The sequence below is a fragment of the Macrotis lagotis genome, chromosome 7 (assembly GCF_037893015.1).
Source record: "Macrotis lagotis isolate mMagLag1 chromosome 7, bilby.v1.9.chrom.fasta, whole genome shotgun sequence".
Classification (NCBI taxonomy): domain Eukaryota; kingdom Metazoa; phylum Chordata; class Mammalia; order Peramelemorphia; family Peramelidae; genus Macrotis; species Macrotis lagotis.
Window position 1 is genome coordinate 63,518,241 of NC_133664.1, and position 27,100 is coordinate 63,545,340.

At 38.4% G+C, this 27,100-nt stretch overlaps 1 protein-coding gene across 11 annotated transcripts in view; it reads left to right on the forward strand.

The window, feature by feature from the left end:
* The window catches only part of KIAA1217 (KIAA1217 ortholog), a 564,114-nt gene that overhangs the window by 146,099 nt on the left and 390,915 nt on the right, over positions 1 to 27,100 (forward strand). The window contains exon 1 of one of the 11 annotated variants that reach the window (XM_074192999.1): positions 3,297 to 17,448. The exons of 9 other annotated variants lie outside the window; for them this stretch is intronic. In XM_074192999.1, coding sequence (XP_074049100.1) covers positions 17,379 to 17,448 — 70 coding nt within the window. In that variant the 5' untranslated portion in view covers positions 3,297 to 17,378. Of the gene's footprint in view, positions 1 to 3,296; positions 17,449 to 27,100 lie in introns of those variants that run through there. One more of the 11 variants, XM_074193002.1, reaches the window with a different exon arrangement.

Consider the following 27,100-nt stretch of genomic DNA (forward strand, 5'->3'; position numbering starts at 1 on the left):
ACCTTTTCATAATTCTACATTCCTCATACTTTCTGGTCTTGATTACATTATAATATTGTATTATATAAGTTTATGACAACTTGTTTAATCATTCCTTTAATGTTGGATGTTTAGGTTTCTTCAAGGTTTGCTTAATATTTGTTTTTTTTTCTAATTACAAATAAAGTTGCTATAAAGCTTTAACAGGTTCAATCTTTTTGTTTGAGTGAGTTTTTTTTAAATAACATTTTCAGGATACATTTCCAGCAGTGGAATCCTTGGTTCAAAGGATATAATTATTTCTGTAATGTTTACTGTATTCTGCCAGATTGATTTCCAAAAAATTATAAAGATTTGTGATACTACTAACAATGAATAAATGGTGTATCTGTTTCTCCACAATCCTGGCAGGATTGAATTTAATTATTTTTGATTATTTATTTGTCTAGTAGATAGATAAATGGTACCTCAAAACTGTTTTTATTTATATCTCAGATTATTTAAGGTTGAACATTTTTTCAAGTGATTGTTAATCATTTGCATTTCTCCTTTTGAAAATTTTTCAATCTTTAGGGATGATCATTTATCTAAGCAATATTTGAGACCTAGATTGAAAACCTGGGAAATTGGGAAGATGGTCATGGCCTCAACAGTATAGGGAAAATTGGAAGGGGGTGGGGATAGGTATCATGATAGCTTTCTTCCAAGATTTTAATGGCTATCATTTGAAAAGATAATTACACTTTTTCTCTTTGGCCCCAGTGGGCAAGTGTAGGATGGAAGATTTAGAGGAGAGAGAGAGAGAAAAGAGAGAGAGAGAGAGAAACTTCTTCACAATTAGAGATGCTCAAGAATGGAATGGGTTGCCTTCAGAGAGAATGTTCCTCCCCATCTTGTATCAATGGAGATCTTCAAGCAGATAAGACTTGCTGACCATTTACCAGGAATATATTATAGAGGATTCTTGTTGAGGGACGAGTTGGATTAGCTGATCTCTGAGATGACTGAGAAAATATCTAGGAATCTTTCCCACTGCTATCTTAAAGAAACACATGTCTATAATAATTTCCTTAACAATACCTTAGTGCTAGACCAAGAGAATTCTAAAATTAGAGAGGTGGGAGGGACTAGCAGGGGCATTTAATTCAAGCCATACCCAAAAGAAATCCTCAATTTAATATACCTGACAAGTATTAATCCATCACCCCTTGAAAAAGCCCATTTCATATTGGGTCATTTCTAATTATAGTGTTTCCTGCAATTAAGATTTTGCAAATTGTTCAGGTTAACTGTCCCAAGTTTCTACAAAATATCTACAAAACTCAAGATCAGTGTTGTCTCTTTTCCTAGGCCAATGTAAGGGGGAATTGTCAAATATGGTTTCCCACAGAGCATCCTCTTATCTGGGGGTAATTGAAGGAAAGAGATCATCTGAATCACCAAATCTTGTTATGTTTCATTCTATTAATCAAAGTGAAAAATGTAGGATTAATGTTCATAACTTTAAGGTGTGAGGTGAAGGAGTAATTTCATAGTTACTGTCTTGCTAGCTTGGATTGGAAATGGTCCAGAAAGAGGTTTTCTAGAACATGTGAATAACCCACATAAAACTAACCCAAGAACTGATTGTATACAGAGTCCTACCAGTTAAGAAAATTTCCAGCTTCTGCTTTGATATCTTTTGATTTTCTTCAAATCATCTTTGCCTTTTTTTTTAGGTTTTTGCAAGGCAAATGGGGTTAAGTGGCTTGCCCAAGGCCACACAGCTAGGTAAGGTGAGGCTAGGTGAGGCCGGATTTGAATTCAGGTACTCCTGACTCCAGGGCTGGTGATTTATTCACTATGCCATCTAGCTGCCCCCTTTCTTTTTTCTAATTGGTTGAACTTAACCATCCTTTTGGTATTCCTCCAAAAAAATGACAAGAGTTGGAATGAATTCCACATAGTGATCATGAGCCCTAACTCAAGGAGGTAGCTATGGCAGGAGTTGATGAACTTTAAAAGATTCTAATTCCCTTCCTTCTGATATTTCTGGGATGCTAGTTCATATTGAGAGGCCAGTCAATATGCATTTTTTAAAAGCATCCTCTAAGTGCTGAGCAGTGTGCTAAGTCCTTGTAATACAAAGGAAGACAAAAGACCTCAACAAATAAATATAATATATATAATATATATGACAAATTAGAAGTAATATACAAAAGAAAGTCAGTAGAATTAAGAGGGGAAAGGTTTCCCATAGAAGGTGGGACTTTAGCTAAGACTGTCTTAAAAGAAGCCAGGATGTGGAATTGAGGAAGGAAAGCATCCTAGGCATGTTGGAAAGTAAGTGAAAATGCCTGGAGCCAAGAGATGCACTATCTTGTGCAAAGAACCTCAAGAGCTACTGATTGAGTAGTGGGAGTTGGGGGAGGGAGAAAGGAGAGGGAGTTGAAGGTATAAGAAGCCTGGAAAGTTGGAGAGAGGAGTAGATTATGAATGACATTAAAAGGCAAATGGGTGTTGTAAAGCTGGTTCTGGAGGTTTAGGGAATCAAGAGAGTTTATTGAGTTGGAAGTAGGGAAGATAAGAAGGGAAGAGGACATGATCAGATCACCCTTTAGGAATATCAGTTCCACAGCTGAGTGGAGAATGGATTGGAGAGGGGAGAGACTTTTGGCAGAAAAATCAACCATCAGGCTATTGCAGTATTCCAGACATCATGACGTACACCATGGTGGTGACAAGGGTCAAAGGAAAGAAGGTGGTATATGGGAGAAAGTTACAAAATGGAAAGCTACAAAATCAACAAAATCAACCAACTCTGGCTAGATTGGGGGGGGGCAGAAGTTTTGAGTTTGATGGTACTGTCAACAGTAATAAGGAAGAGGTAAGGCTGATAAGGACAGAGTGCTTAGGGAAAGGAAGAAGTAGAGAGACTGGTTCTTCAAGAAAGTAGGGAGATACAGTTGATCATTAGGAACAGGAGCCCTGTGATCTAATGCAGATCACTAATTCTCAGAACAGTAGCAATTCTCCCAATTAAATTTAAATTTAATAAGTAGTTTTTGATTAATTGCTGCTGGTGGTGATGCAATGACAAAAAATTGTATTTTTCATTTCTTTAAGGAACTTAAATTCTATTAAGGAGAAACAATGCATATGTGGATAAATAAATACTATATATATAGTATTTATTTATCCACATATATATATCCATATATATATATATATATATATATATATTAAATACAAAGTAATTGAGGAAGAAAGGGGTAAAGGATGGGGAAGGCAGCTAGGGAAGGCAAAAGTTGAATTATGAATTTCCTTAACTAGGTTTTTTTTTTTAGATTTTTTTTTCAAGGCAATGGATGTAAGTGGCTTGCCCAAGGCCACACGGCTAGGTAATTATTAAATGTCTGTGGTTGGATTTGAACCCAGGTACTCCTGACTCCAAGGCTTGTGCTCTATTCACTGCGCCACCTAGCCACCCCTTAACTAGGTTTTAATCCCTTGAAAAAGATCTTTTGAAAGGTCTGAACTTTCTTGGAAGTAGGATTTCTTCAGCATCATATTAAAGCTATTCCTTGGGAGGAGGAAAGATGTTGCCTTGGTCTCTACCTCAACCTGACATTAAAAAATAAAGTCTTTGATCTAAGATTCTAGAATCATAGATTTAGAACTGGAAGGGATCTTAGATACCTAAATGCCTGTTTTTTTACAGAAGAGGAAACTGAGGCAACCAGATTTTTTTAAGTAACTTGTTTAGATTTACCCAGGTTATAAGTGTCTGAGATAGAATTTGAGGTAAGTTTTCCTCATCCTATCTACTACCCCAGTCACCAGACTCTAATGAGAATCATGCTAGATAATTTGCAGGTATGTTCTTTTTTCCTTTTTTTTAAATATCTTTCCTAATCCTAAAGAAGCACACAGTCTCAATCCTCTCACCCCTTCTCAATAGTTTAAGAATTCAAAATTTCTGAAACCCTTAAAACACATCTTCCAAGTGAAAATTTCACCCACTCCAAAGGTAGCATTTTGTCAATATTGCTTAGAAAGAATCTTTTGGACAGGAACTAACTTAAGTCATGTGGCTTTTGAAAGCTATGTCTAAACAATCAGAAAGCTTTTGTGAAAATCTCCTAATCACCTCATGTTGTTTGTTGGGGCTGTGTTACATCAGTCTGTCACTAGATACTCTTGGGTGTCATTGTGAACACCAAGAGAGATCTTCCTCTTATCATCCTGGCCTATCCAAAAATGTCTCTGAAGGCAAGCCTTCCTTACCAACATCTGGAGTGTCAGCCAGGCTATAGAATTTCTCTTATTAGATCTGTATTCTAACATTACACTGGAGCTAGCTAGGGGCTCAGTTTGAAGGCTTCATCCCAGGAAGCTGGCAGCTAAATAGACAAAGGTGAGAAATAAAAGCAAACAGATAATACAGATCTGCTGGGGAGGTGGGTTACAAAAGAGAAGAGTTTCAAAACAACCCTTGTGTCTTTTGCTTTGAGAAAAGAAGAATTTCAAACTATGGTCCAAGGATTTGAATATAAAACTCTCTTTGGTTTAACAATAAAATACAATTAATATAGGAAGTCACTCTCCCAACAAGCTCTTAATTTAGTTAAAATTCTGTTATTTCCAGCCTGAGCTTCAATTTCCTCATCTATAAAATGGGTATAATAATATTTTCATTATCTACCTTTAATAGAATTGTTCATCTGTATATCAGGGGCTATTTGTTCTAATCCCATCATTTAACATGTGAAAACTGAGGTGTATGGAGGTTAATCAATTTGCCCAAGATCACACACATAATAAATAGTAAAATCTGGATTTGAACTCAGGTTCTCTGACACCACTGCTAGTTCTTGTTCTATTGTATAGTGTTTTCTCACAGGATTCTTTTGAGGAAAGAACTTTGTAGATCTGAAAATATCATAAAAAATGTAAACACGTGATTGCAGTTATTATGTTCTCTTTTCCCCAATAGAATTTATATAGAAATGATTCTAGAACAAACTTGATCTCCTGCAGTTATTCCTTAATATTTATTGTTCTATAATCTATTGTACAAGTGGATGCAATAGTTTATTTGAAGTTGCACAAAAGTATTAGAATGTAAGCTCATCCCCTTGGAAGTTCATTGAAAGCATGTTTGGTGGACACAGTATGGATAATATTTAGGTCTCCAGGGATTCCAGGGATCTCTTCCTATTCCCACAAGACTTTGATCTTTTCTGCTAGTCTCTATATTTAGAGGGTTTTTCATTCCATGTAGCTTAGAAATTTTGAGTATTTGTTATAATAATATATATTAAAAATATATTATTCTTTAGTTTTTTTTTGTGGCTCAAATGTAGGCAACAATATGGTTTCTGGGTTGAACTTTCCAAGATTTAAAAATTTTTTTAATTGGTATTTTATTTTATTTTTCAATTGCATATTATGAAAGATTTTCAACCTTCATCCACATACATGTGCATGTTTTTAAATTACATAGTTTCCTTCCATCCTCCCTTCCCACCCCCTCCCCTCAGTGGGAAAGAGTCAGGTGAATATTGTACAAACACATTTGTGTTTAATATGTTTACAGATTAGTCATTTTCAGTAATGAGAAATTAGAATTAAGAGAAAAAAAGAAAACCCATGAGATATTTCCAAGATGTTTTGAGGCCTGTATTTGTAGTATGGGGATTTAAGTTTTGTCCATCCATGACGAATAAGAACCTTAATGACATATAATTTCAATGATCAGTTTTTGTAAGACTTAGGGTTTTGGTGGTCATTTTTTTAAGCTAGCAGGATGATTGCAGCTGTTATGATTTTGATTGTTACTGCTACCTGTGCGGAATAGAAGTTATTGTTACCATCATTTTTCCCATTACTGCTATTTGCAAGGAATAGAAATTATTATTATTTTTATTGTTACTGACCTTTACACCAAACAGCAGTCTGAGAACAATGGGGAAAAACATACAATTCCTGTCATTTCTTAGCTTCTGCAGTTACAAATGCTCAATTTTCTCTCTCATGTTTGAAAAGAACAGTAAGTCAAGTCTAAGTTCATCTCCAGAGAAACAAATGCGTCCTGGTGGTGGCAGCAGTGAGATGAAATCCTGTGAGCCCAGACTGAGCTTTGCAGCTGGAAGGTGGGCCGCTTCCCTTTGATGTCAGTATTTTTAAAGCACAACATCCTTGGGGGTTGTCTTTGTATATGCTACTGCTGACACCCTGTCAGCAGAATCTGCCTTTGAGCTGGTGTTTGTTGCTATTGTTGCTGTTTGTTGTGGTTAGAGAGAAGGTGATGAGTTATATTCTATCCTCTTGCCTGGCTCCTTTAAAATAATTTTTGCTTGTTATTACTCACTGAGGCTTAGTAACTTAGGGAGAAAAAAAAAAACTTAAGTCAGTGCCGAAATTTTGGTCAATTTGCAGCCACTGTTTATTTGAAAGGCTGGTGTCACATTTCCCCTTTTCTGCTCTGCGGAGACAATCAACCTAATATCAATGTCATGCCCATGAATGTGGTGCCCAGACTCCGATGGGGGAAAAGTCTGTGATGGGGATCTTGAGATCTGGACTAGAGAAAGGGTGATGTGCCCTGGTTGTTGGACTAAGAAAACCTTCTGGGAGAGGAGACAATGAGAGAAGCTACTTGGTCTTAAAATGTTCAATGTCCCTCTCTTAGCTTCATTTTCATCTGTAAAATGAAAGTATTGGAATGCCTAGAGGTCTCTTCTGAAAAACTGGGATGATAGCAAAGTGTATACTACCCATTTCATAATGCTCTTTATGAACAAAGGACTTTGTAAACTTTTAAAATACTACAGAAATGTGAGTTATTTATGTTGCAAGGACTGCCAATTTTGCTCATCCCAATGTTCATCAATGCTGAGGTATTTGGATTTTCTATTCAAACCTGCCGCCTTGGACAGTAATGGGAAGGAACTCCAAATAATTCATGAATTATGTCTAGTTTACACCAGAGGCTATGAAGAGATAATTGGAAATGTTCTGGAAATGGTTCTAGACCTGATGGAAGGACTAATTTTGGTGAGAAACACATTACCAGAAGGCTGACAGAAAGAAGTAAGTGGACTAAAATCTCATGTCAACCCAACCAAGTGTCAGAGACCAAGGCTCCTTCAAAGATGAGAGAAGATGGGTAAGTGGGCAGAATGTTCTTTACTGCTCAATGAACTCTGTGTGAAGCCAGAAGTCTGCAAAAACTGAGGGAGATATGAGAATTGAGACACTATGATGTAACTCAGTGTTGGCTGCCATAACAGGATGCTCCAAATCACACCCACTGTGAACTGAGACAAATAGTCTTTTCCTTTGGCAGAGGGATTGGCAATGCCCTTAGGGATGCCAAGCAAAAGGGAGAGTAGAAATAGCAAGTGCTGTGACTAGCCACATTAGAGGAGAGAGCTATGGAAAGCTTCAGGAAATGACTGTGAACACACAGTTATCTGGGGAAGGGCTATGGATCATCACTGGCACATTAATGAGATCTAATATCTTACCATAAGTAAGCACTTTTCCCTTCTTTAAACGATATAAATTGTGTGCTTCCAGGTCAGTAGTAACACAGGGTGGTGTCATATAGTAAGTCTCTTAATTTTATGTCTCTATTTATCATAATTGTGAGGAATTTCCTAAAAAAAAATACTCAGGCCCTTGATATTATGTCAAGTCCCCGTCACAGGGATTACAGTAATCTTCAACCAAAACATGACTTTCTGAAGGGGAGGAACAGAACCAACCAGGCAGGTAGCAGGTCCAAAGGATAGACAACTGGGCCTGGAGTCAGGAAGACCTGAGTTCAAGTCTAACCTCAGACACTTACTAGCTTTGTGACCCTAGGCAAGTCACACTGCCTTTGTTTGCTTCAATTTTCTCACCTGTGAAGCGCTGATAATAATACTACCTCCTACCAAGGATTATTGTGAGGATCAAAAGAGGTATAATATGTGTAAAGATTGAAATACAGTATCAGTTACATAATAAATACTTGTTTCCTTCCTTTTATACTTTGACAGTATCCCCCACAGCAACTGATATATTAGGCACTAAATATTTTTGATTGATTACTTCTCTAAGGCATTCATAAAAATCCCCAAAATTCAGTAATTCCCTTAATCCAATTATTTAAATGGGATGTGAAAGAAGAGGAATGTTTCCCTCATACTGATTCTGAGCCTCACCCCTAGGCACTTTTCATACAGGACTTTAGTGGGAAGGAAAAATTGGGGAAAGAGAAGAGAAAGAAAACCTGAAGCAATTTGCACTTCTCCAATGCATCATGAAAGCCTACAAATCATGAGGCAGCTTACAATAATGAGGCAGCTTACAATAATGAGAAGAATACTGGCCAGAGCAAAAGGCAAACTGGGTTCTGGGCTTGGCCCTGCCAGCTAACTATCTAACCCAGGCAAGTCACTAGGCTTTCATGTTATCTGTCAAAGGGATTGAACGAGATCATTTCTAAGGTCATCATCTAAGGTCTTTTCCAGCTCTAAAATTCTTATGATTCTAGAAAGGGGCCTCCTTACTTCTTTTCATCCCAACCACTTCAGCTTGGGTGTTTTATTGGGGGGAGGGGACAGAGAAGAAAGGAATTAGAGTCCAGAACTGCATATGAAAAAGAAGAACATCAATGAAGCTTCCATAGCCAGTCAGATTCTTTTTAAAGTCATCAGCCACAAGGGGAGGCTAGGTGGCATAATGGATAAAGTACCAGCCCTGGAGTCAGGAGTACCTGGGTTCAAATCCGGTCTCAGACACTTAATAATTACCTAGCTGTGCGGCCTTAGGCAAGCCACTTAACCCCGTTTGCCTTGCAAAAACCTAAAAAATAAAGTCATCAGCTATGATCCTGTGCAGGAAAACCATTAGCAAATGAAAATGAGTGATGCTGCCAATGGCCACAGTAGCATTTGAATTCAAAGTGTGGTGAAAAAATAGTACTTTTCCTACAGTGGAATGGACTTCATATTGGATCCTCCAGGGCTTTGCAAACACTTGCTTAGCTCTCTCCCCAAGAGCTTCTGGAAGCCAGCCATATAAGGCATAAGAAGCAGGCTGGAATTTTCACTTCAAAGTGGCTGACTGGAATCCAGACTCGATTTGTGGTGAGCAAGCAAAATTGCCGTCTGCCATTTTCCAGATGATGTGTTCTACAGATGATAATCCCAAATGTTTATATTAGGCTGATAAACTTGTTGCTGTGCTATAGCTTTCAATTTAATATAGACACCTGTGGCAAATGAAGACCATGATAATCGAGACACTAAAAATAGTACTAATAATGGCAAGCTCATATTCTTTGACAGCATTGTATTGCCAACAAGTATCTTGCTCATGTGGTGTCCCTGAACTCTGTCTGATAAGTCTGTGATACAAATGGTGCACATTTTATAATCCCCACTTTACATTTGAAGAAATATTAAGTATACTCTAAGGGACCCAAAGGTGACACATGGAAGGTGGAAGTATGTTGGCATGATCAAATATGACTGGCATGCAAGAAGTGGCTTAAAGGGGCAGCTAGGTGACGCAATGGATAGAGCACTAGTCTTGGAGTCAGGAGGACTTGAGTTCAAATCTGACCTCAGACACTTAATAATTACCTAGCTGTGTGACTGTGGAAACGTGACCTTAACCTCATTGCTTTGTAAAACAACAAACAAATAAATAAAAAAGTGGCTTAAATAGCTAAGATATATAGATATAGATATATGAGTAAGGAATATTCATCTTCCTGAGTTCACCTCAGATACTTACTAGTTATGAGATGCTAGGCAAATCATTTCACCCTGTTGCCTTAGTTTCCTTTACTGTAAAATGAGCTGGAGAAGGAAATGGCAAACCACTCCAGTATCTTTGTCAAGAAAACCCCAAACAGGTTCACTAAGAGCCAGACATCAATTGAACAGCAATAGTGACCAGAAGTAATAAGCAGATAGTGAGAAGAGGATTTACAGATGGACAGTTTGGATGTGTGGTTGGTATCCATGAAAAATTAAAGGATCTGGAGCAGGCCCTCTAGTGTGTTGTATAGATCTTCAATGGAGATTTATGAAAGGATGTGGATAAGAGTCACATACTGGATGAAAAGGCAGCAGATCAATTGTGACCTGTACCACTTGAAGCAGCACATGAAATGACAAGATTAGGAGAAAATAAATGAAATATTAAAAAGTCGATGCATTGTATAAAAACTTTAGTGTGTTGTATCAGCTATATAAAATGAGCAGTTTTGTTAGGGGGAATGGAGAGACCAGCCATACAAATGAATGCAGAAAGTGAGGAGTCAAAGGGGCCTCTATTTCTTTGTCACTATATTTCTAGTTAATGGGGAATGTTTCTGTGGAATAAATGAGTTATTAAGAGCTCTTTGGGGAATGGAGGAAGCTTTTCAGATTCCTAGATAAGAACAAAAACTACAGTAATATAATTGGCATCTTTTATGCAGAATTATTGAAGTCATTTAAACATTGATCTGAACTCAGATTCCCTTCAACCCAGGGTCAACTCTCTTATCCACTGTACCATGTAAGCTATCCATATAATATTTTAGGGTTTGCCAAAATCTTTACAAATATTATCTCATTTCATCCTCACGAAAACCCTGGGAGGTAGATGCTTTATTATTCCCATTTTGCAGATGAGGACAATGACACAGACAATTATTGAGTAGCTTGCCTAGGGTCACACAGCTAGCTAGCAAGTGTCTGAAGTTGGATTTGAACTCAGATCTTCCTGACTGCAGGGCCAGCATTCTATCTATTGTGCTACCTAATTGTATTTTATCTAAGAAAAGGAAAACAAAAATAAACCTTTCAACCACTACTTTATTTTTATTCTTGATAGCTCCAATAGGTGGAAAGTGAGGGGAAAATATATAATTCAAACTAGTTTTTGCCTCATTTCAAAGATAGTAAAGTGAAGCTTGGACAGTATTACCCCAGCTATATTTTAAAATAAACTCCAACAAAGCTCAAATTGTTCATCCCAGCCCTTAGACTCACTATGCTATGTTGCTCTATCTTCCCACCCTACTTCCAAGTGTGAAAGTTTCCTGATTTCTTAATTCTTAGATGATGCACAGAAATCTGAATATGGGATATATCAAACATATTATCTTGAGTTGAAGCATTCATAGTTTTAATTTCAGCACAAACCAATGTCTTTTTACATTAAATTATATCAAATTAAATTTTATGGACTTCATCTTGCACTAATTATTTCTTTTATGCCCAGACATCAAAGAAGTCTTTAAATAAAGCCATTTCATTTTTCATAGGATTTAAAGTCAAAGATACTTGAAGTATTTATGAATCCATTCCCACTTACATCTGGGATAGTAACTAGGTGGTACAGTAGATGAAGTGCTGGCCTGGAATCAAGAACTGAATTCTTATCCAGACTCAGACACATTGACAGTGTGATCTTGGACAAGTCATTTAATCTCTGTTTCCCTCACTTTCCTCATCTGTAAAATGGATGGGGGGGGTTCATAATAATAGTATCTACTTTACAGTATTGTTGCAAGGATCAAATAAGATCAAAGTTATAAAGTACTTTGGAGTATTTGTTCCTTGTTGCTGTTTTGCTGTTTTGTGTCAGTCATTTCTGATTCTTCATGACCCCATTTGGGGTTCGTTTGGGAAAGATACTAGAGTAATTCACCATTTCTTTCTCCAGCTCATTTTACAGATAAGGAAACTAAGGCTAGGTTAAAGGATTTGTCCAGGGTCCCAAGCACTGGACAAATTTGACCTCAGGAAGATGATTCTTCCTGATTCTAGGTCCAACATTCTCTCCATTGTGGTCCATGATTCACATTGATCTGTCTCTCTTAAAAACAATTGTTCACAAAGAGTTGATAATGATCCTTAATTAAACAAGTCTAGAGAGAGTACCCATCTCCTCCCATCCTTGAAGGAGTCTTAATCACTAATACTAAGTTGAGTTGACATGAAATCCCAGTTCACTGTCCTCTTTCTGCCAGCTCTCTGATGATATTTCTTCCTAGAATTACCCTTTCCATCAAATCTAGAGTCATTTCCAGACCACTTCCAATTCACTCTATACATCTCTCTGGTGTAAACTAGGCAGATATACCAATTATTTGGAGTTTCTTCCCATCATGTCCAAGGTAGCAGGATAGAGTGGGAGAATCCACACATACCTCAGCACTCATGAACACTGGGAAGAGAAAATTTGTGATATATATCAATTTAACTTATACCATCACAACCAATAACACCATAGATCAGTAATCATTTAGTTCTGATTGCATAATCCCAATCTGTACTCTTAATGCAATACTAGTTCAATGTTTGGCTTTCCCAGTTCCAAGGAATTCTTTTTTGTGTGAATTTGTTTAAAGGGATGAATTGCCAACATGGAGCTAGCAATTACCAACAAAATAGTCTTGTATCTTCCCTGAACAACAGGAGTGGAAATCCCTCCTTCTCCTTCCCCTCCCATGCTCATATTTTCTGTGGTGTCATTATTGAAACTTCTTAAAAGTCTAGATGAAAATCATATTCAAGTTCACCAAATTCCCTTGTGCCTTTCATAGCCAGTCCCAAAGTACAGCAGTAGGCAGATTGGGCTATAATTGCAATTTAACAATACTCAAATGAAATTAAACCCAAAACTCACTAAGCTTAGAGTACAGATAATATTTCTTTAGAAGATCTACATACCCCTAAACCAATAACACAGACCAGAATGGTGTTTTCTTGGATCTCTAAGGAACATAGATTTAGAATTAGATGGGATCTTGGAAAGAGTTTTATCTGGAGTAAAGCAAATGATGCTTTGACCCAGGGTATCAGTCCAAATTTAGAGGAGGCTGAGAGAACTGACTGGTAGTCTTTCAGCAGTGTAAATACATCAGAACATAGCACCTGGTTAGTAAGAATAATTAGGCAAAATAGTCTACCAGATGACTATCTAGCATAAGCTCCTTCCATCAGTCAGTCATCAAACATTAATGTTCCAGGCATTCTGCCAGATACTGGACTAAGCACCAGGAAGGCGAATAAAGGCAAAAAAAAAAAAAAATGAAACTGGGGAGAGATTACAGGTAAATAATTAGGCACCTATAAAATATATACAGAGTGATTAGAAGGTAATTGGAGAGGGGAAGGCACCCCCTCTGTAGAAAGAGGAGAATCTTGAAAGAAGCCAGGAAAATTAAGAGGTGAAGGTTAGGAGGGATAGCATTTCAAAAATGGGAGTGTGCCAGCAGTGGATAGAACACAGCCCTAGGGTCAGGAGGATCTGAGTTCAAATGTGACCTCAGACACCTGACACTTACTAGCTGTGTATGACCCTGGACAAGTCACTAACTCCTGCCTCCCAAAACAAACAAAGAATATTGTGAATGGAGAAAAGTATATGAAGCCTGGGAAAGCAAATAGAGAACTTTATATTTGATCCTAGTTTTAGTAGAAAGACCTTAGAGTTTCCTGAGTAACTGGGGAGGGAGGGTGTGGAGAGAGGGGATGAGTACAATGAACCTCTCATTTAGGAAAATCACTACAGTAGCTGAATGGAGGATAAATAGGGGTGGGAAGAGTCCATGAGGCAAAAAGATCAGTAAGAAGAATATTGCAGTCGTCCAGGTTGAGAAGTCAAGAGAGTGGATGTCAGACAAGTGGTGACTATGCATTAGAGTTACTATGAAAGTGGAAATAAAATTTGGATTAGATATATGAAGTGAGTGAGAAAGAGGATGATATTAACTTATGTTCTTTTGTGTCTAAAAGGATGGTGGTACAATTAACAGAAAAAGGGTCATGGAAAGAGAGAATGGGGGAAGGGGATGAATTGTTCATATTGAATTGAAGATGCCCCTAGGATATCCAGTTTGAGGAACAATTATAGGTAAGGAGATAGACTAGAACTAGATAAAGATGGGCTAACATCTACTTAGAAATGATCATTGAACTTTTGTGAGTTAATGAAAACACTGAGTGAAAACATAGAAGAAAAAAGGGAAGAGAGTCAGAGATGGATCCTTGGGACATACCCTCAGTTAATGGACAAGGTTGGGATACTTCCCATCTAACCCCAGTCTTTAGCTCCATCTCTAGCTGAAATCACTGTGTTGTCCTTGGATCTTTGTCATCCCCAGCTCCACTTAGGGCATGTTTTGTGATGCTTGCCCTGTAATACTTTCTACAGGATCAAAAATTCTAATTACAGTTGGTCATTAAACATTTATTAAGCATTTGTTGTTCATTTGTATCTGTCTCTTCATGACCTCCATGGATTAGAGCACACCAACCAAACCTTCAAACAAACACCATAGAGTTTCTTGGCAAAGGTTCTAGAGTGGCTTGCCATTTCTTCCCCAGTAAATTAAGGCAAACAGAAGTTGTGACATGCCCAGGGTCACACAACTAATAAGTGTCTGAGGCTGGATTTGAACTCAGGAAAATGAATCTTTCTGACTCTGGGCCCAGCATTCTATTCACTCAGCCACCTAGATTTGAGCTTTCAAGGGACCTTAGAGATGAAGTCCAAACAAAAGTTGAGGAGAACCTGAGATGTGATGGCTGGGTGAATATTGAGACAGGCACTAATATGACAGATAGGGAAACCAAATCAGTAATCCTTGGAGATTTGGATAAAGGAGAATGAAGAAAATAAAATGACCCAGGAGCTTAAAATCTAGGTGACTAAAAGGAAGTATGATGGATACATTCTGAAGAATCAAAAACTGGCTCCCCATCTATTAAATGTCTTCAAGGGAAGGTTAAATGTTCACTTATTGGGGATATTGTAGAATATCTGATGGACTAGGTGACATCAGAGGATCTTGCCATTTCTGAGATTCTGAATAGGCTTATTCACTTGGCATTTTTAAAATATGCTGTGCTGTTCCACGTCTCATCCAGGACATATAAGAGCAGGAAATACTCAGATTCTAGGGAAGAAATATTTTTTTGCCATTAAAAAAAAAGCCCCGATTTCATGGTTCCTGATTTCCATCCTTTGTCTTGATGTCTTTCTTCCTTTTCTTTTCTTTCTTTATCTTCTCTGGCATTCCACTAAAAGTTTTTCTCTTTGGGGAGTGGAATGTCTACTTAGGTTGTTGTTTGAGTTGACTGTGGGGGAGGGGAGGCAATAGCCCATGGAGTGTATTTGCCCAATTTTCATCCCTTCTCAAAGGGTGGTCTGGGGACCCCTGAGGGTCTCTAAGACTTTTCCAGGAGATCTACAAGATCAAAACTTTGCATGATAATATTAAGAGGTTTTAATTTTGAAAGTGATACACATTGATGGACATAATTTATATAAGCAAAAGTTCTTTGTAGGGGTCCTCAATGAATTTTTTTAGAATGTAAAAGGGTCCTAAGACCAAAAAGTTTGAGAACCACTACTTTACTCTAACTGGAACACAGATCTGGCAAAGGATTCTCCTTGTATCTGCCCTTTAGGGATTCATGGAAGTCTTGGGAGTTGATCCAAATGACTTCTGTAAATCACTGATATGCAAAGGCCTCAACACAAATTAGTTTGTTTCTCCCCAGATTCTGTGAGAAGCTTCAGTCTAAAGCAGAGACACTACTATCTCCTTCTGTCTTGGGTCTCTGTATTCTGTCAAATGACAGGTAAGGAGGAACCAGACTGGCTTCTTGACAAGCCAAAGCCAGTCATTTAGGAGTCAGAAATCAGGAAGGACATCTGGCTGAGACCATCCTGTGAACTAAACAAGGATCAGCATTTTTTAGGCCTGGGGCCCTGAAAAGAGGTTATAAACAAATAATGAACAAGGAGCATTTCTTGTCAGTCAGTCCCTGAACTCCAAGAAAACCTAAAGACAAAATGCAGGCTTGCTGAAGACATTTGTCCTCATACTATTGGCAGGAAAAAAATAGTCTAAAAGCAGGTCCTCTTCATGTAAAGATACCTTGTAAAGTCATTGCATTATTTACTGTAAGCCCAACTGCACATATTGTTTTTCTGGAAGGATCTCCATGTTCCTTTCAGATATTAAGAAGAGTGACCATAAAAGGATCCTTGCCATTAAGCTTCTCCCCTTCCCAATTTCTTTTTGGAAATGTCTGGCAAGATGAATTTCCTTTTTGCCATATCCTCTGTACTTTGGAGGTCTCTGCCTCTTTTTGCTTTGAATGAGAAGAATTTGTCCTCAATATTTCCAAAATACCCAGGTGTTTCAAGGTCATAGTCAGAAAGATGGACCAATCATTGTGGTGAACCAAATCTTGGTCTAAATTAAGCTAAAATATCATCTAAACAGATTGGAAAATGGGTCAAAGGATGACCCACTCCGAGGGACAGCCCACTACTTTTAACTCTGTATCTTAAAATCATCAGGACTCTGTTGACTAAGTTATCACATTGTTAATAATTGGGTTCTTTTTAAACTCTCTGAGAAAGCAGAGTTAATATGGTCTAGATTGTCTTTCCCATCTTCTCTATGTGGACATTTTACCTCCTGTTTTCACTTTCTGGGAACTCTGCCAGTTTTTCAAGGACTGAATCAAGAACAAAAATAAATATTTGTAGGTAATTTTTTATGTGTGTTCAGTATAATCCCACAGATCCAAAGAATAATGTGTTTAATTGTTTTTCAGTCCTTGTTTGTAATTAAGTCAAGATTGAAAGGCTCAATTTTACTTTTGCAGTTTATGATCTGAGAGAGGGGGGGAAATGTCCGAACAACTGTCTGGGTCTTCTTTTCGAAGTCCAGATTAAGTGACGGAAATTGAATCCATTAAAGTGATCCAAGTTATACTTCATACTCCTAGATAGTAATGAGTTGCTGGAAGGATCTTTGTCGAAATCCCAGGCAAAGTATTTCAAGTTCCTTTTCTTTTTAAAAATAATGTAAGTGAAATGTTTGGGGCTCAGCAATTAGGAATTTAAAAATTAAGTAGCTTTATGGATTTTGTGAAAAGCTCCTGTCTTTCTGTGTCTGAGATGAAAAGAAGTCTGGATTCCGGCACATACACGCCTGTAATCATGTGGGAAATGTTTCCTTTGCTAATACTGCCTGTTGGCTCTATGTGTCTCTGGAGTTAGGAGCCTTGGAAAACAGGCGGTCAGAAGTCCTACGTAGGAAGCCCATCATCACCTGTTGGGGCCCTGAGTTTGGTGAGCAGCTAGCTTGGGGGCTGGTCCTGCTCCAGCCTCACAAAGTACTGCCCACCACTCCACCGAGGACCAGTCCCTGGGAGCGGACAGCCCAGGCGGCTGGAATGCAGTTTGCTTTTGCTGGAGACTTTCCCCAATAGAAGAGACTAGTCCAGGGTGGGGTTTCCCAGCCCTCCACCAGGCCCCCCCATCCCAGGCCCTTTCTGGCTGGACTCAGAACTGCAGCTTTCAAAGTTAGGAGAGGGGAGCGTGCACTGGAGGCAGGGACAATGGAGGAAAATGAAAGCCAGAAATTTGAGCCCAGCCTTCCCAGCTCAGCAGACAGCAGACAGATGAAGGGTAAGTAACCGAATCGTTCAAAGATGGAGTTACACTTAAGCGTGTCCCGAGCTGCTTCTTTTTATAACTCGAGTCGGAGGGCATGGCAGAGAGAAGGGAGGGAACACGGTTTCTCTAGTGCATGTGGCTCTTCAGAAGTCCTTTAACTTCTTGCCTTGGATTTACCTTCCAGAGGCTTTTTCCCCCCCTTGACTCTCTCTCCATAGCGGAAAACTTGATGAACTGATGTCCCATTTCGTGCCACGCTCCGAAGCCTATTCTGTGCGCGGCTCCCCAGGGAAGACCCGGCGCGGTGAGCCGGAGTTTGGAGGCGGCATTTGGGCTCCCTAGCTCTAAGAAAGCCCTTTATGTGAATGAAGCTCCCCGCGAGACCGCCGAGGGTCCATTCAAGGGGTAGCCGCCAGGTTGAGTTGCAGATTTTACCCGGCGAGTTTATTTTACATGAAAGTTCAGGAGTTGGTTTGGAGCTGCCGCCGCTACTTGCTGGCCCCGCTGCTGCAGCTCCTGTTTCTTTTGGAGGAAGTCAAACAATTTGAGCAGCATGGTTGGGGTTTTTTTTGTTCGTTTGTTTTTTATTTGTTTTAGTTTGTTTGTTTTGGCTTTGCATCCCAGGTTGGTTGGGGAGCTTTTGCTCCAATGAAGTTGTCTTTTTCTATGCCTGGATGGAACTATAAGAAATCTATAGCCAGGCAGAGTTGGAGGGGGCGTGGGTAGTTTAGGGTAAGGTAAGACTGGGAAGCCAGACTTCCCAAATCCCCGACCGGAGGGGACCTGATTTTTCCCACCCACTCCCCGGGAATTTCCAGAAGTTTAAATTTCCAAGACCATTTTAAAATAGGGCTTGGAATGAATGGCCGCTTCAAGTAGGGTTTTGCTGTCTGATATCTCTAGGCTTCCTGAGTTTTGGGTAGATGCCTTGCTCTGAAAACGCAGAAGTCTGAGCCCCACCTCCTCCTGAAGTTCATTCAGAGGCCATTTAACAACAGAAATATGTGTTCTATGGCATAGCAATCAGTGTGGGGGTCGGGATTATCCCCTTGGGAAAAGGTATGTTTTCATCTGGTATGTAAAAGGGGAAATCATCAATGACTCATCTACCAGGGAAATGCAAAACTAAACCCCCACAGAAGAAAATGTAATTAGAATGGAGGGGAAAACCCCAGGGTAAAATGCAAAGGATTTAGGCTTGGGAAACTATGGAGGTCTGCATCTTAGATTTGTAGGTATTAGGCCTGGCAGAGATGGAAGTGGTCCACCTAGTCTAGAGTCTGGTCTATACCTCAAAGATGCCTGCAAATGATTATTCCCAAAGTCTAAAGTATGGTCTGAGAAAAGGGGTATGGAAAGAAGCCCTAGACACTGAAATTTCTAGATAGGACATTCCAAATTGGGGGGGGGGGGGGCAGAAGGGAGGCAGATTATAGAGAATTTGGGGAGTGGACTGGTTACATTTTCCCCTTCAGCTGAAGAACTGCAGCCCCAGGAGTATGAGTCTATGTTACTGGAGCCAGTCTGGCTGGCAAGTACAATTAGGAAGATGGCTAACCATCTGGAAACACCTGAGAATTTAGCAATATCTGGTCATTGTGCCGTGGGCAAAGTGAATCTATCAACTGTAAGGATTCCTACTGACTTTGTAGGTGGGCTGCAAAGGAACCTTCCCACTCCATGTTTAAAGTCCACAGTCCCTTCTGAGCCCCTTAGGGTTGTTTGGGACTTGCAGGTGCTCTGGGACACCACTTTTTAGCATTGTTGTTCTAAAATATATCCAGCAGGTCAAGAAATTCTATCCTTTCCAACTCCCCCAATTCCATTTACATTTGATTAACATAGAAGACCTTTGGAGGGTAGGACCGGGAGATGGCCAGACTGGTAATGAATGTATGATGGACCACTCCAAGATGGTTGATCTCTATTTCCATTCCCCTAGCTCTGGGAGCTAACAGGAATATGGGCTGGGGGAACCCCCAGAGGCCAGATTGAAAAAATTATCAAACCATCCAGGCTTCTTTCACTATAAAACCTACACCCTTGGAGGTTTCTATGCCCTTAGGGTAAGAGGTAAGGGAAAGGCCTAGAGATGTCAGAATCCCATTCTTTTACCTGCAGAATTTTTTTTATTTGCTAGAGGCTGAAGATTGTATGATGTGATAAAATAAAAGTAAGCATACCAATCCTGGAATCCAGAGACTTAGATTATCATCCCAGCTCAGTCATTAAACAGTCATAACCACTCTAGTAAAAATTCTATACTTTTCTGGGTATATTTTTCTATTTCCATATGTTTAAAAGAGAAGGTTTTCCTGAGTCTCCTGAAGACTTCAGATGAAATCTCCTGTAATAGACAGGTGATACCATTAAAAGGCAAAATGAAACATTTGGTTTTGGACTTGGCCAATGCAAGGTCATTTTTTTTGTTGAACTATACTTGTGTGCTATGAAAGTTTTCTTTTTCTAATTTTTACAGATGAAATAGGAGGGTGATGGGAAGGAGAGATAAATTCTTGTGAAATTCTCTTTTCTAAAACTAATAACAAAATGAAAGTTTGTGAAGTCTGTTATCATTCAGTTGTTTACAACTTTTTATGATCCCATTTGGGGTTTTCTTGGCAAGAATACTAAAATAGTTTGCCATTTCTTTCTTCAATTCATTCTATAGATTCGAAATCTGAGGCCAGTAGGGTTAAGTGACTTGTCCAGAGTTATATAGTTTAAGTATCTGCCGTCAGATTTGAACTCAAGATTATTCTTCATGACTCCAGGTTAGGTACTCTATTGACAATGCAAGGCAGCTGCCTGCCAGATTGTTCTTAGGCAAAAGGAATAACTCAACAGTGAAGATTACCCAATGATAAAAAACAAAATGGTAACCAAAATAATAGCAGCAAAATAGAGACACAGAAGTTGAGATGGATGAATAGTGTCATGGAAACAATGAACATGAGCTTGGGATAGCCTTCTGGAGATAGTGGAGAATAAAAGGTCCTGGCATTCATAGGGTTACAAAGAGATGGACACAACTGAACAACTGAACTGCATGACTATTTTGGGGATTGAAGGATATGAGTTCAAGTGGATTGTATCTGTGGGTGCAAATTAAGTGTAGTACCTTCTTGTCACTATTTTATCAAGTCTTAATATTGCCTATCTCATTCCAGTGGGGAAAAAAATAAATGAGAGGTGTTGTCTAGATGATTTCTAAGACTTCTTTCATATATCATCTACATTGTTTATTTAAATGTAATGAAGGAAATCTCTTCACATAGTTCCTCAAAATGGCTCTCAATGCTCTTTCCAAGATTTTAGGCTCAAGCACACATTACTTAACATAATTTTTGTTCAGAAGACATGGTCTGGCCTATATATGAATTGCTACATAAAGGAGTTGTAAGCTTTGAGGATGACTTATAAGTGTCACCTGACTTTTATCCTTTAAAGTTTTCAAAGCATTTGCTTTATATGTTATACATTATCTTATACTTTAAATATGTGATTTATATATACATATATCATATAAGATAAAAGAGCTAAGGACTATATGCATTATTTTCCTCATTTCCTAGATGAGGAACGAGAGGTTTAGAGGGAATGAAGTAGCTTATTCATACTTAGACAGCCAACTAAGAAGACAAGATCAGAAAGAATCCAGATCTTTTGTACTCCAAATCTACTACTCAACTCACAGAATAAGTATTCTCTATTAGGCTCAATATGGTCAATCCTAATGCTTGCATCTTGGCACGATCAAAAAAAAAGTCCAAAATCAGTTAGCTATGAGTCAAGACAAACACAGATGCCTGGATATTCCCCTTAAAATATGATACTCACCTATCTCTGGCCAACAGCCAATAAAAGCCTGGGGTGTAGCTGCTGATGCATAAATAAGGCAATGTTCTTAGCACTGGCAAAATGGAAAGAACACTAGAGCTAAAGTCAGGAGATCTAGATACAAATTCTGCCACCACCATGCTAACTGTGCATCTTTGGATAAGGTATTATTTTCTCTGAATCTCACTTTCCTCACTAGATAGATAGATAGATAGATAGATAGATAGATAGATAGATAGATAGATAGATAGATAGATGATAGATAGATAGACAGACAGACAGAAACAGAGAGATAGAGACTGAGACAGACAGAGAAAGAGAGAAAAAATAAAACTTGTACTTTCTATCTCATAGTTTGGGCACAGTAATTTGTTAGTCTTCAGGTGAGACATTAATATGATTTACTTTTGTTGTGTGAAGGTGACCAAAGTTTAGGCATAAATAGAGCATGGTGAGGGTTTGAGAGACTAGGGTTAGATCCTGTGTCTATCACCAGAACATCCATGTTGGTGAGCCTGAGCTATTTATTACATTAAAACAAGAGTTCTTAACCTAGGTATAAGCACAGATTTCAGGGGAGCTGTGAACTCAAATGGGAGAACATGGCATCTTTGGTTTCACCAACCTTTGTTTTCCTTTGTCATTCTATGAATCTTTTTTTGTGCTTTTAGACACTTTATGCTGACAAGGGATCTATTCATAGGCTCCAGCAGACAGGCAAAGAGGTCTAGCACATTAACAAAAAGGTTAAGAACCCCCTTGTTTTACAGTTGGTGGGCTAAGGATGGGACCTATGACTATTGATTTCATTGTTGTAAGAATCATCCTGATAAGGAAATGCCTTTTACCAATGTAAAGTGGTACCTGCTCTGTTTTAAATCACTATCAGGGATAATAAATATTTGGAGTTACAACAACTCACAAATGCTGTGTCATAATTGTTGAAGAGATGGCTGGTGAATGGTAAGATAGAATGTGAAGGGTGGAAATTAATTGAGAGACCATCCATTCAGACCCTCTTTTCCCATGAGGCTATTCAGACTAATCCAGAGAATTGCTGCAGGAGATAATGAAGGTTAGGGACAAGGCTAGACTGGTCCTCTGATTACTTGACTCTCAAGTGAATGTCTTTTCAGTTATCTCATGGAGTAGTCATCCACACTATGAAATCACCTATTTGAAGAATTGGTCCTATATAACCTGATGTCTCAAGACATTTATTATATCCTGCTGTGTACAAAACCTGTGCTAAAAGTTTGAAATTCAAAGACAAAAACAAAATGGTTCCCATTCTCAAGGAGTTTATATTCCCATAGAAAGGTAGTAATCTACTGAATGGAATTGGCTCACATCTCTCAGCAAAATGTTATACTGTTATCTCCACCTACCCACCCCCACTCCAATATAGAAATTGTACATAAAATTTTTGGTCCTTTCCTTCATACCAGAAAAGAAATCTGAATTTTTTCTTTTTCTTTTTTAGGGTATATACAGTACCTAACTGTAAAATTGGAGTTAAGTGTTTGGTTATAGACTCTGTGTCATCTGCTGACCTTTACATGTCATCTGCAGCTTCCACAAAATTCACCCCAAATTCCCACTGAATTTCTTATGCCAACCTTACAATATATCAGAACTGCAGTGGAGAAAGTCATGATGTGGAAAGGATAATTGTAATTCTCTGCCTGGTTTGAGGCAACTTGGTGGAGCAATGGATAGAACACTGAATCTAACCAGGTTATTAACTATATGACCCTGAGCCTTCTCAGCTTCAGTTTCCCCATCTGTAAATTGGGAATGATAATTGAAGCTACTTTACAGGATTATAATATTGAAATGAAGTGACACATGTAAGGTGCTTTATAAATCTTAACATACTACATACCTTTTAACCATTATCATTGTTTTCTATTCTTTTCCATTAAACTAGAGGAAGGCACTTTAAATACTATCTAGTTCTTATTTTACAGAGAAAACTGATGCCTAGGAAGCTGAACTAAGTTGCCCAAGGTAAATGAGCAAAAAGAGTCAAAATTTGAACTCAAATCTTCTAACTGAAGATATGGAGATAGCATGCCATATACTATGTGCAAAGTACTGATTTTGAATCCACCACAGAGATCCACAAACTGTGACTCTAGATAAATCACTAAATTCTATGAAATTCAAGTTTTCTCATTTGTAAAATTGGGGTATACTGGTGGGGAAGAAGTTGGACTTTATGACTTCTAAATTTCCTTCTAGAAATCAACAATGCGATTATAAATTTGGTAATCTTTCTAGTACATCATACTGCTTTTCAAATCTCCTTGGAGAAACCCTTTGAAACTCAAGACCTGAATAAATGGGACTTCTTCTATCTTTGCAATCTTATGTGTTACTCCCCTTCACATAATCTGCTAGTGACACTGGCTTTAATATTCCTTGTAAAGATACTCCATCTCTCATCTCTTTACTTTTGTTGGTTCTTCCCCATGGCAGGAATTCTCTTTGCCTCCTTAGCTACCTTCAAATCTAAACTAAAATTCTACCTTCTAAAGAAACCTGTCTTCATCCCATTTGTTGCTTGTGCCTTCACTTTGTTGATCTCCAATTTATCCTGCTTGAAACATATTTATTGATTTTAGTCATTTATGTGGGGGCACCCTCATTAGATTATGAAGTCCTTGAGAATGGGAATTGTTTTTTTCTTTGTTTTTATCATTAGATCTTAGTATAGTGCTATTATTCTAAAAGTTGATTGGTTGGTTGTTGTCCTTCATTCTCGAAGAGGACCAAAATGACTTCACTGTGTTAGAGTCAAGGTACAGTGCGTCCAACTGTGGCAAACTTGGAATGTTCTGCTACAAGTCAGTCACATAGGATAGTCCATATGATCTTTTGGGGTAGATTCTCTGAATTTGCACATCTCCCATTTCTTTTGAGCTTTTTCAATTCTGCTTTCCTCGTAGAGAGGGCACACCATTCTGGACCATCATTTAATAAATGTTTTTTGACTATCTTTGCCTTTTGGAAGCTTAAGAAATATATTTCTATAGGTGTCCCATCCTCTTCCATCCATGGAGAGAGTTGTCCAGAGGAATTGAGAGAAGGGAGCCAGAAGGAGAAGCTATTTTGAATAATACTTTCACACTATGATGATCTCCCTATTTGGTTTGACTTAGATTTGCAGAATCTCAGAAGACATCTATGTATAAATGTTAATAATAAAAGTTACTGGAGAAGTGGGACAAAGGAAAAATATCTGCCTGCTCCTTGGGAATATTTTGGTTCCATTTTCAGCCTGTGGTAGAGGGAGGTCTTTACTCTGGGGCCCCAGGCTATAATCATTATTCAATAGAACTATTATGATTTATGAAACAATGAGCCTGGGAGGTCCTTGAACTGGATTCTCCCAGGTCCTCCACCCACTCTCTTCTCCTTTTTTGTTTCCATCTCTGGTTATTTCTGAAAGACTTTAGTGAAAGACTACATTTATGCCCAAGTAACTGAAGTTGTAAATGTCATTCTCCCCTCAGGCATGAGAGACTTTTCCTTTGGCAAGGCTCATTGCTGAACTTAGCTTCTTGGAGCAAGAGTTTCAAATTACTGGGATGTGTGTTCAAAGAGTTTTCTATGGAATGAAGCATTGGTTTTTTTCTGGGTAGAACAGGTGTCTGATGCCAGGCAGGCACATGAGAGGTGAGGTACCTTGAAACAAAGGAAAGATATGGCACAAGTGGGAAATTCAATATTTCCTGAGTTATAGGACAGCCATCTTTCTATGACCATCACACAGTAGTGAGCTTGTGTTTTTTTCTTTTCAGTTTCTTTAAATCTGATAATGTGAATGAATGAGTATATTCTCAGAAGATCCATAAACAAGGAGAATTCAAAAGAAGACAGTAGAAGTAACATTTCCTATGAGTTTTAAAGACCAAGGACAGGCCACCTGGAAGGAAAAATGAGAGTATTTTATAAGGAAGGTGAAGAATCTTTCCTCCTCCTTTTCCAGTTTCTCTGAGATAAAATATATTTACGCTCAGTGATTACTTTTCTTGTTCTGTCTTCATTTCAGGGGAATAAATAAATAACTCTTGTAAATATATGGAGGAAAGCTTAAGTACTTGAAGAATTGGTGATTGGAAATGTTCCTGGTTGTTAAGTTCATAATAAATAAACATTTTAAAATGTATTTCATCAGCATGGGGAACTTCAGGCATGGGAATGCCATTTAACCAACAGAACTCAACTGTCTATGACTTAGTGAATAACTCCTAGGGAGTTATCTGCATATGTGCTTTGTATAGGTTTGTTTTTATGTAACTGTGTATGTTGTATTCCACTTCCCCACTAGAATATAAGTGCCAGAACAATTTCATTTTTGCATCTCTAAAATCTTGCACTGTTTCTTGCACATAATTGGTACTTAGTTGCTGGTTGGAGCAGTAGACAGAATGGTAAACTTGGAGTTCTGAAGATCCTGGCTTCCTAATTGTGTGACTTAACTTTTCCCAACTTCCATTTTCTGATCAATAAAGGGGGGATGGGGCAGCTAGGTGGCACAGTGGATTGAGTGTAGGGCCTAGAATAAGGAAAATTCATCTTCTTGAGTCCAAATCTGTCAGTAGCTGTGTGACCCTGGGCAAGTCACTTAACTCTGTTTGCCTCAGTTTCCTCATCAGTTAAATGATCTGGAGAAGGAAATGACAAACTACTCCAGTACCTTGAGGTCAAGAAAACCTCAAATGGGGTCACGGAGAATGGGACATGAATGAACAACACTTCTAGGGCTGTTATGACTATCAGATTATATTAGATATAGAAGTGTTTTGTAAAAGTTAACCTGTGTTGATGCCAGCCATTGTTAGTGTTGTTGCTGTTTTTAGTATTAGTATTATGATTGTCAAAGGAATGAAGGGAACATAGAAATTCAAAGGCTTGCCTAAGATCACATAGCTATGGAGCTACAGAAACAAGATTTCAACCCTTCTCTTCATGACTTCTAAGTGAACACTCCATCCATTAGGGCAGCCATGGTATGACAGTGCAACAATCAGTCATTTAACAGATTTATAATTTGCAGATTCTGCCCTAGTACTGTACTAACAGGGGCTATAAAGAAAAAGAAAACAAAAAGGTCCCTACCTTCAGATAGCTTTATATTCCATTGGGAAAGAAACATATCAAAGAAAGGACCTGCCAAATCATTTAACCCAATGTTCTTATTTTATGCTTAAGGAGACTACTGAGGGGTTAAGTAATTTGCCAGAGACACTCTGGAGAGTACATATTTAGCCCTGGCAGGCAATTTAGAGACCATCTAATATTATACCTTTATTTTACAGATGAGGAAACTGAGTGCCAGAGAGATTGACTTTCTTTCCCAAGGATCTAGATTTGAACCCAGCTCCCATGACAATATGTCTATTTATACAGTCTTCCCTAGTTTATTCCACCCCCACCCCCCACCATGCCTACCTTTGCCAGTTAGACCAGAGAGCACAAGTTTGCTACCTGCAGGGAAAGGATAACCATCTCTTGATTACTTGCTAATGGAAAGGAATGCCTTAAATAAGCAAAATCTATCTTTGATCTACAAATTTCATTTAAACTAATAGTTCTAAGATTTCTCCTTCCCCCTCAAATATGTCCACTGCAGCTACTAAAAGTTTTCAATCATTTGGTTCTACCTGCTTCCTTAGGCTATTCAAGGCTGGAAGTAAAAGGAATTGAAAGGATCAAGTGAGTGTCTATCTAGGGCTTACATCTTTGAATTGTTAAGTTGGCTCAGGAAAAACCATTTTGAAATTCAAATATATTTTCCTGGGTAATTGAGGAGTAT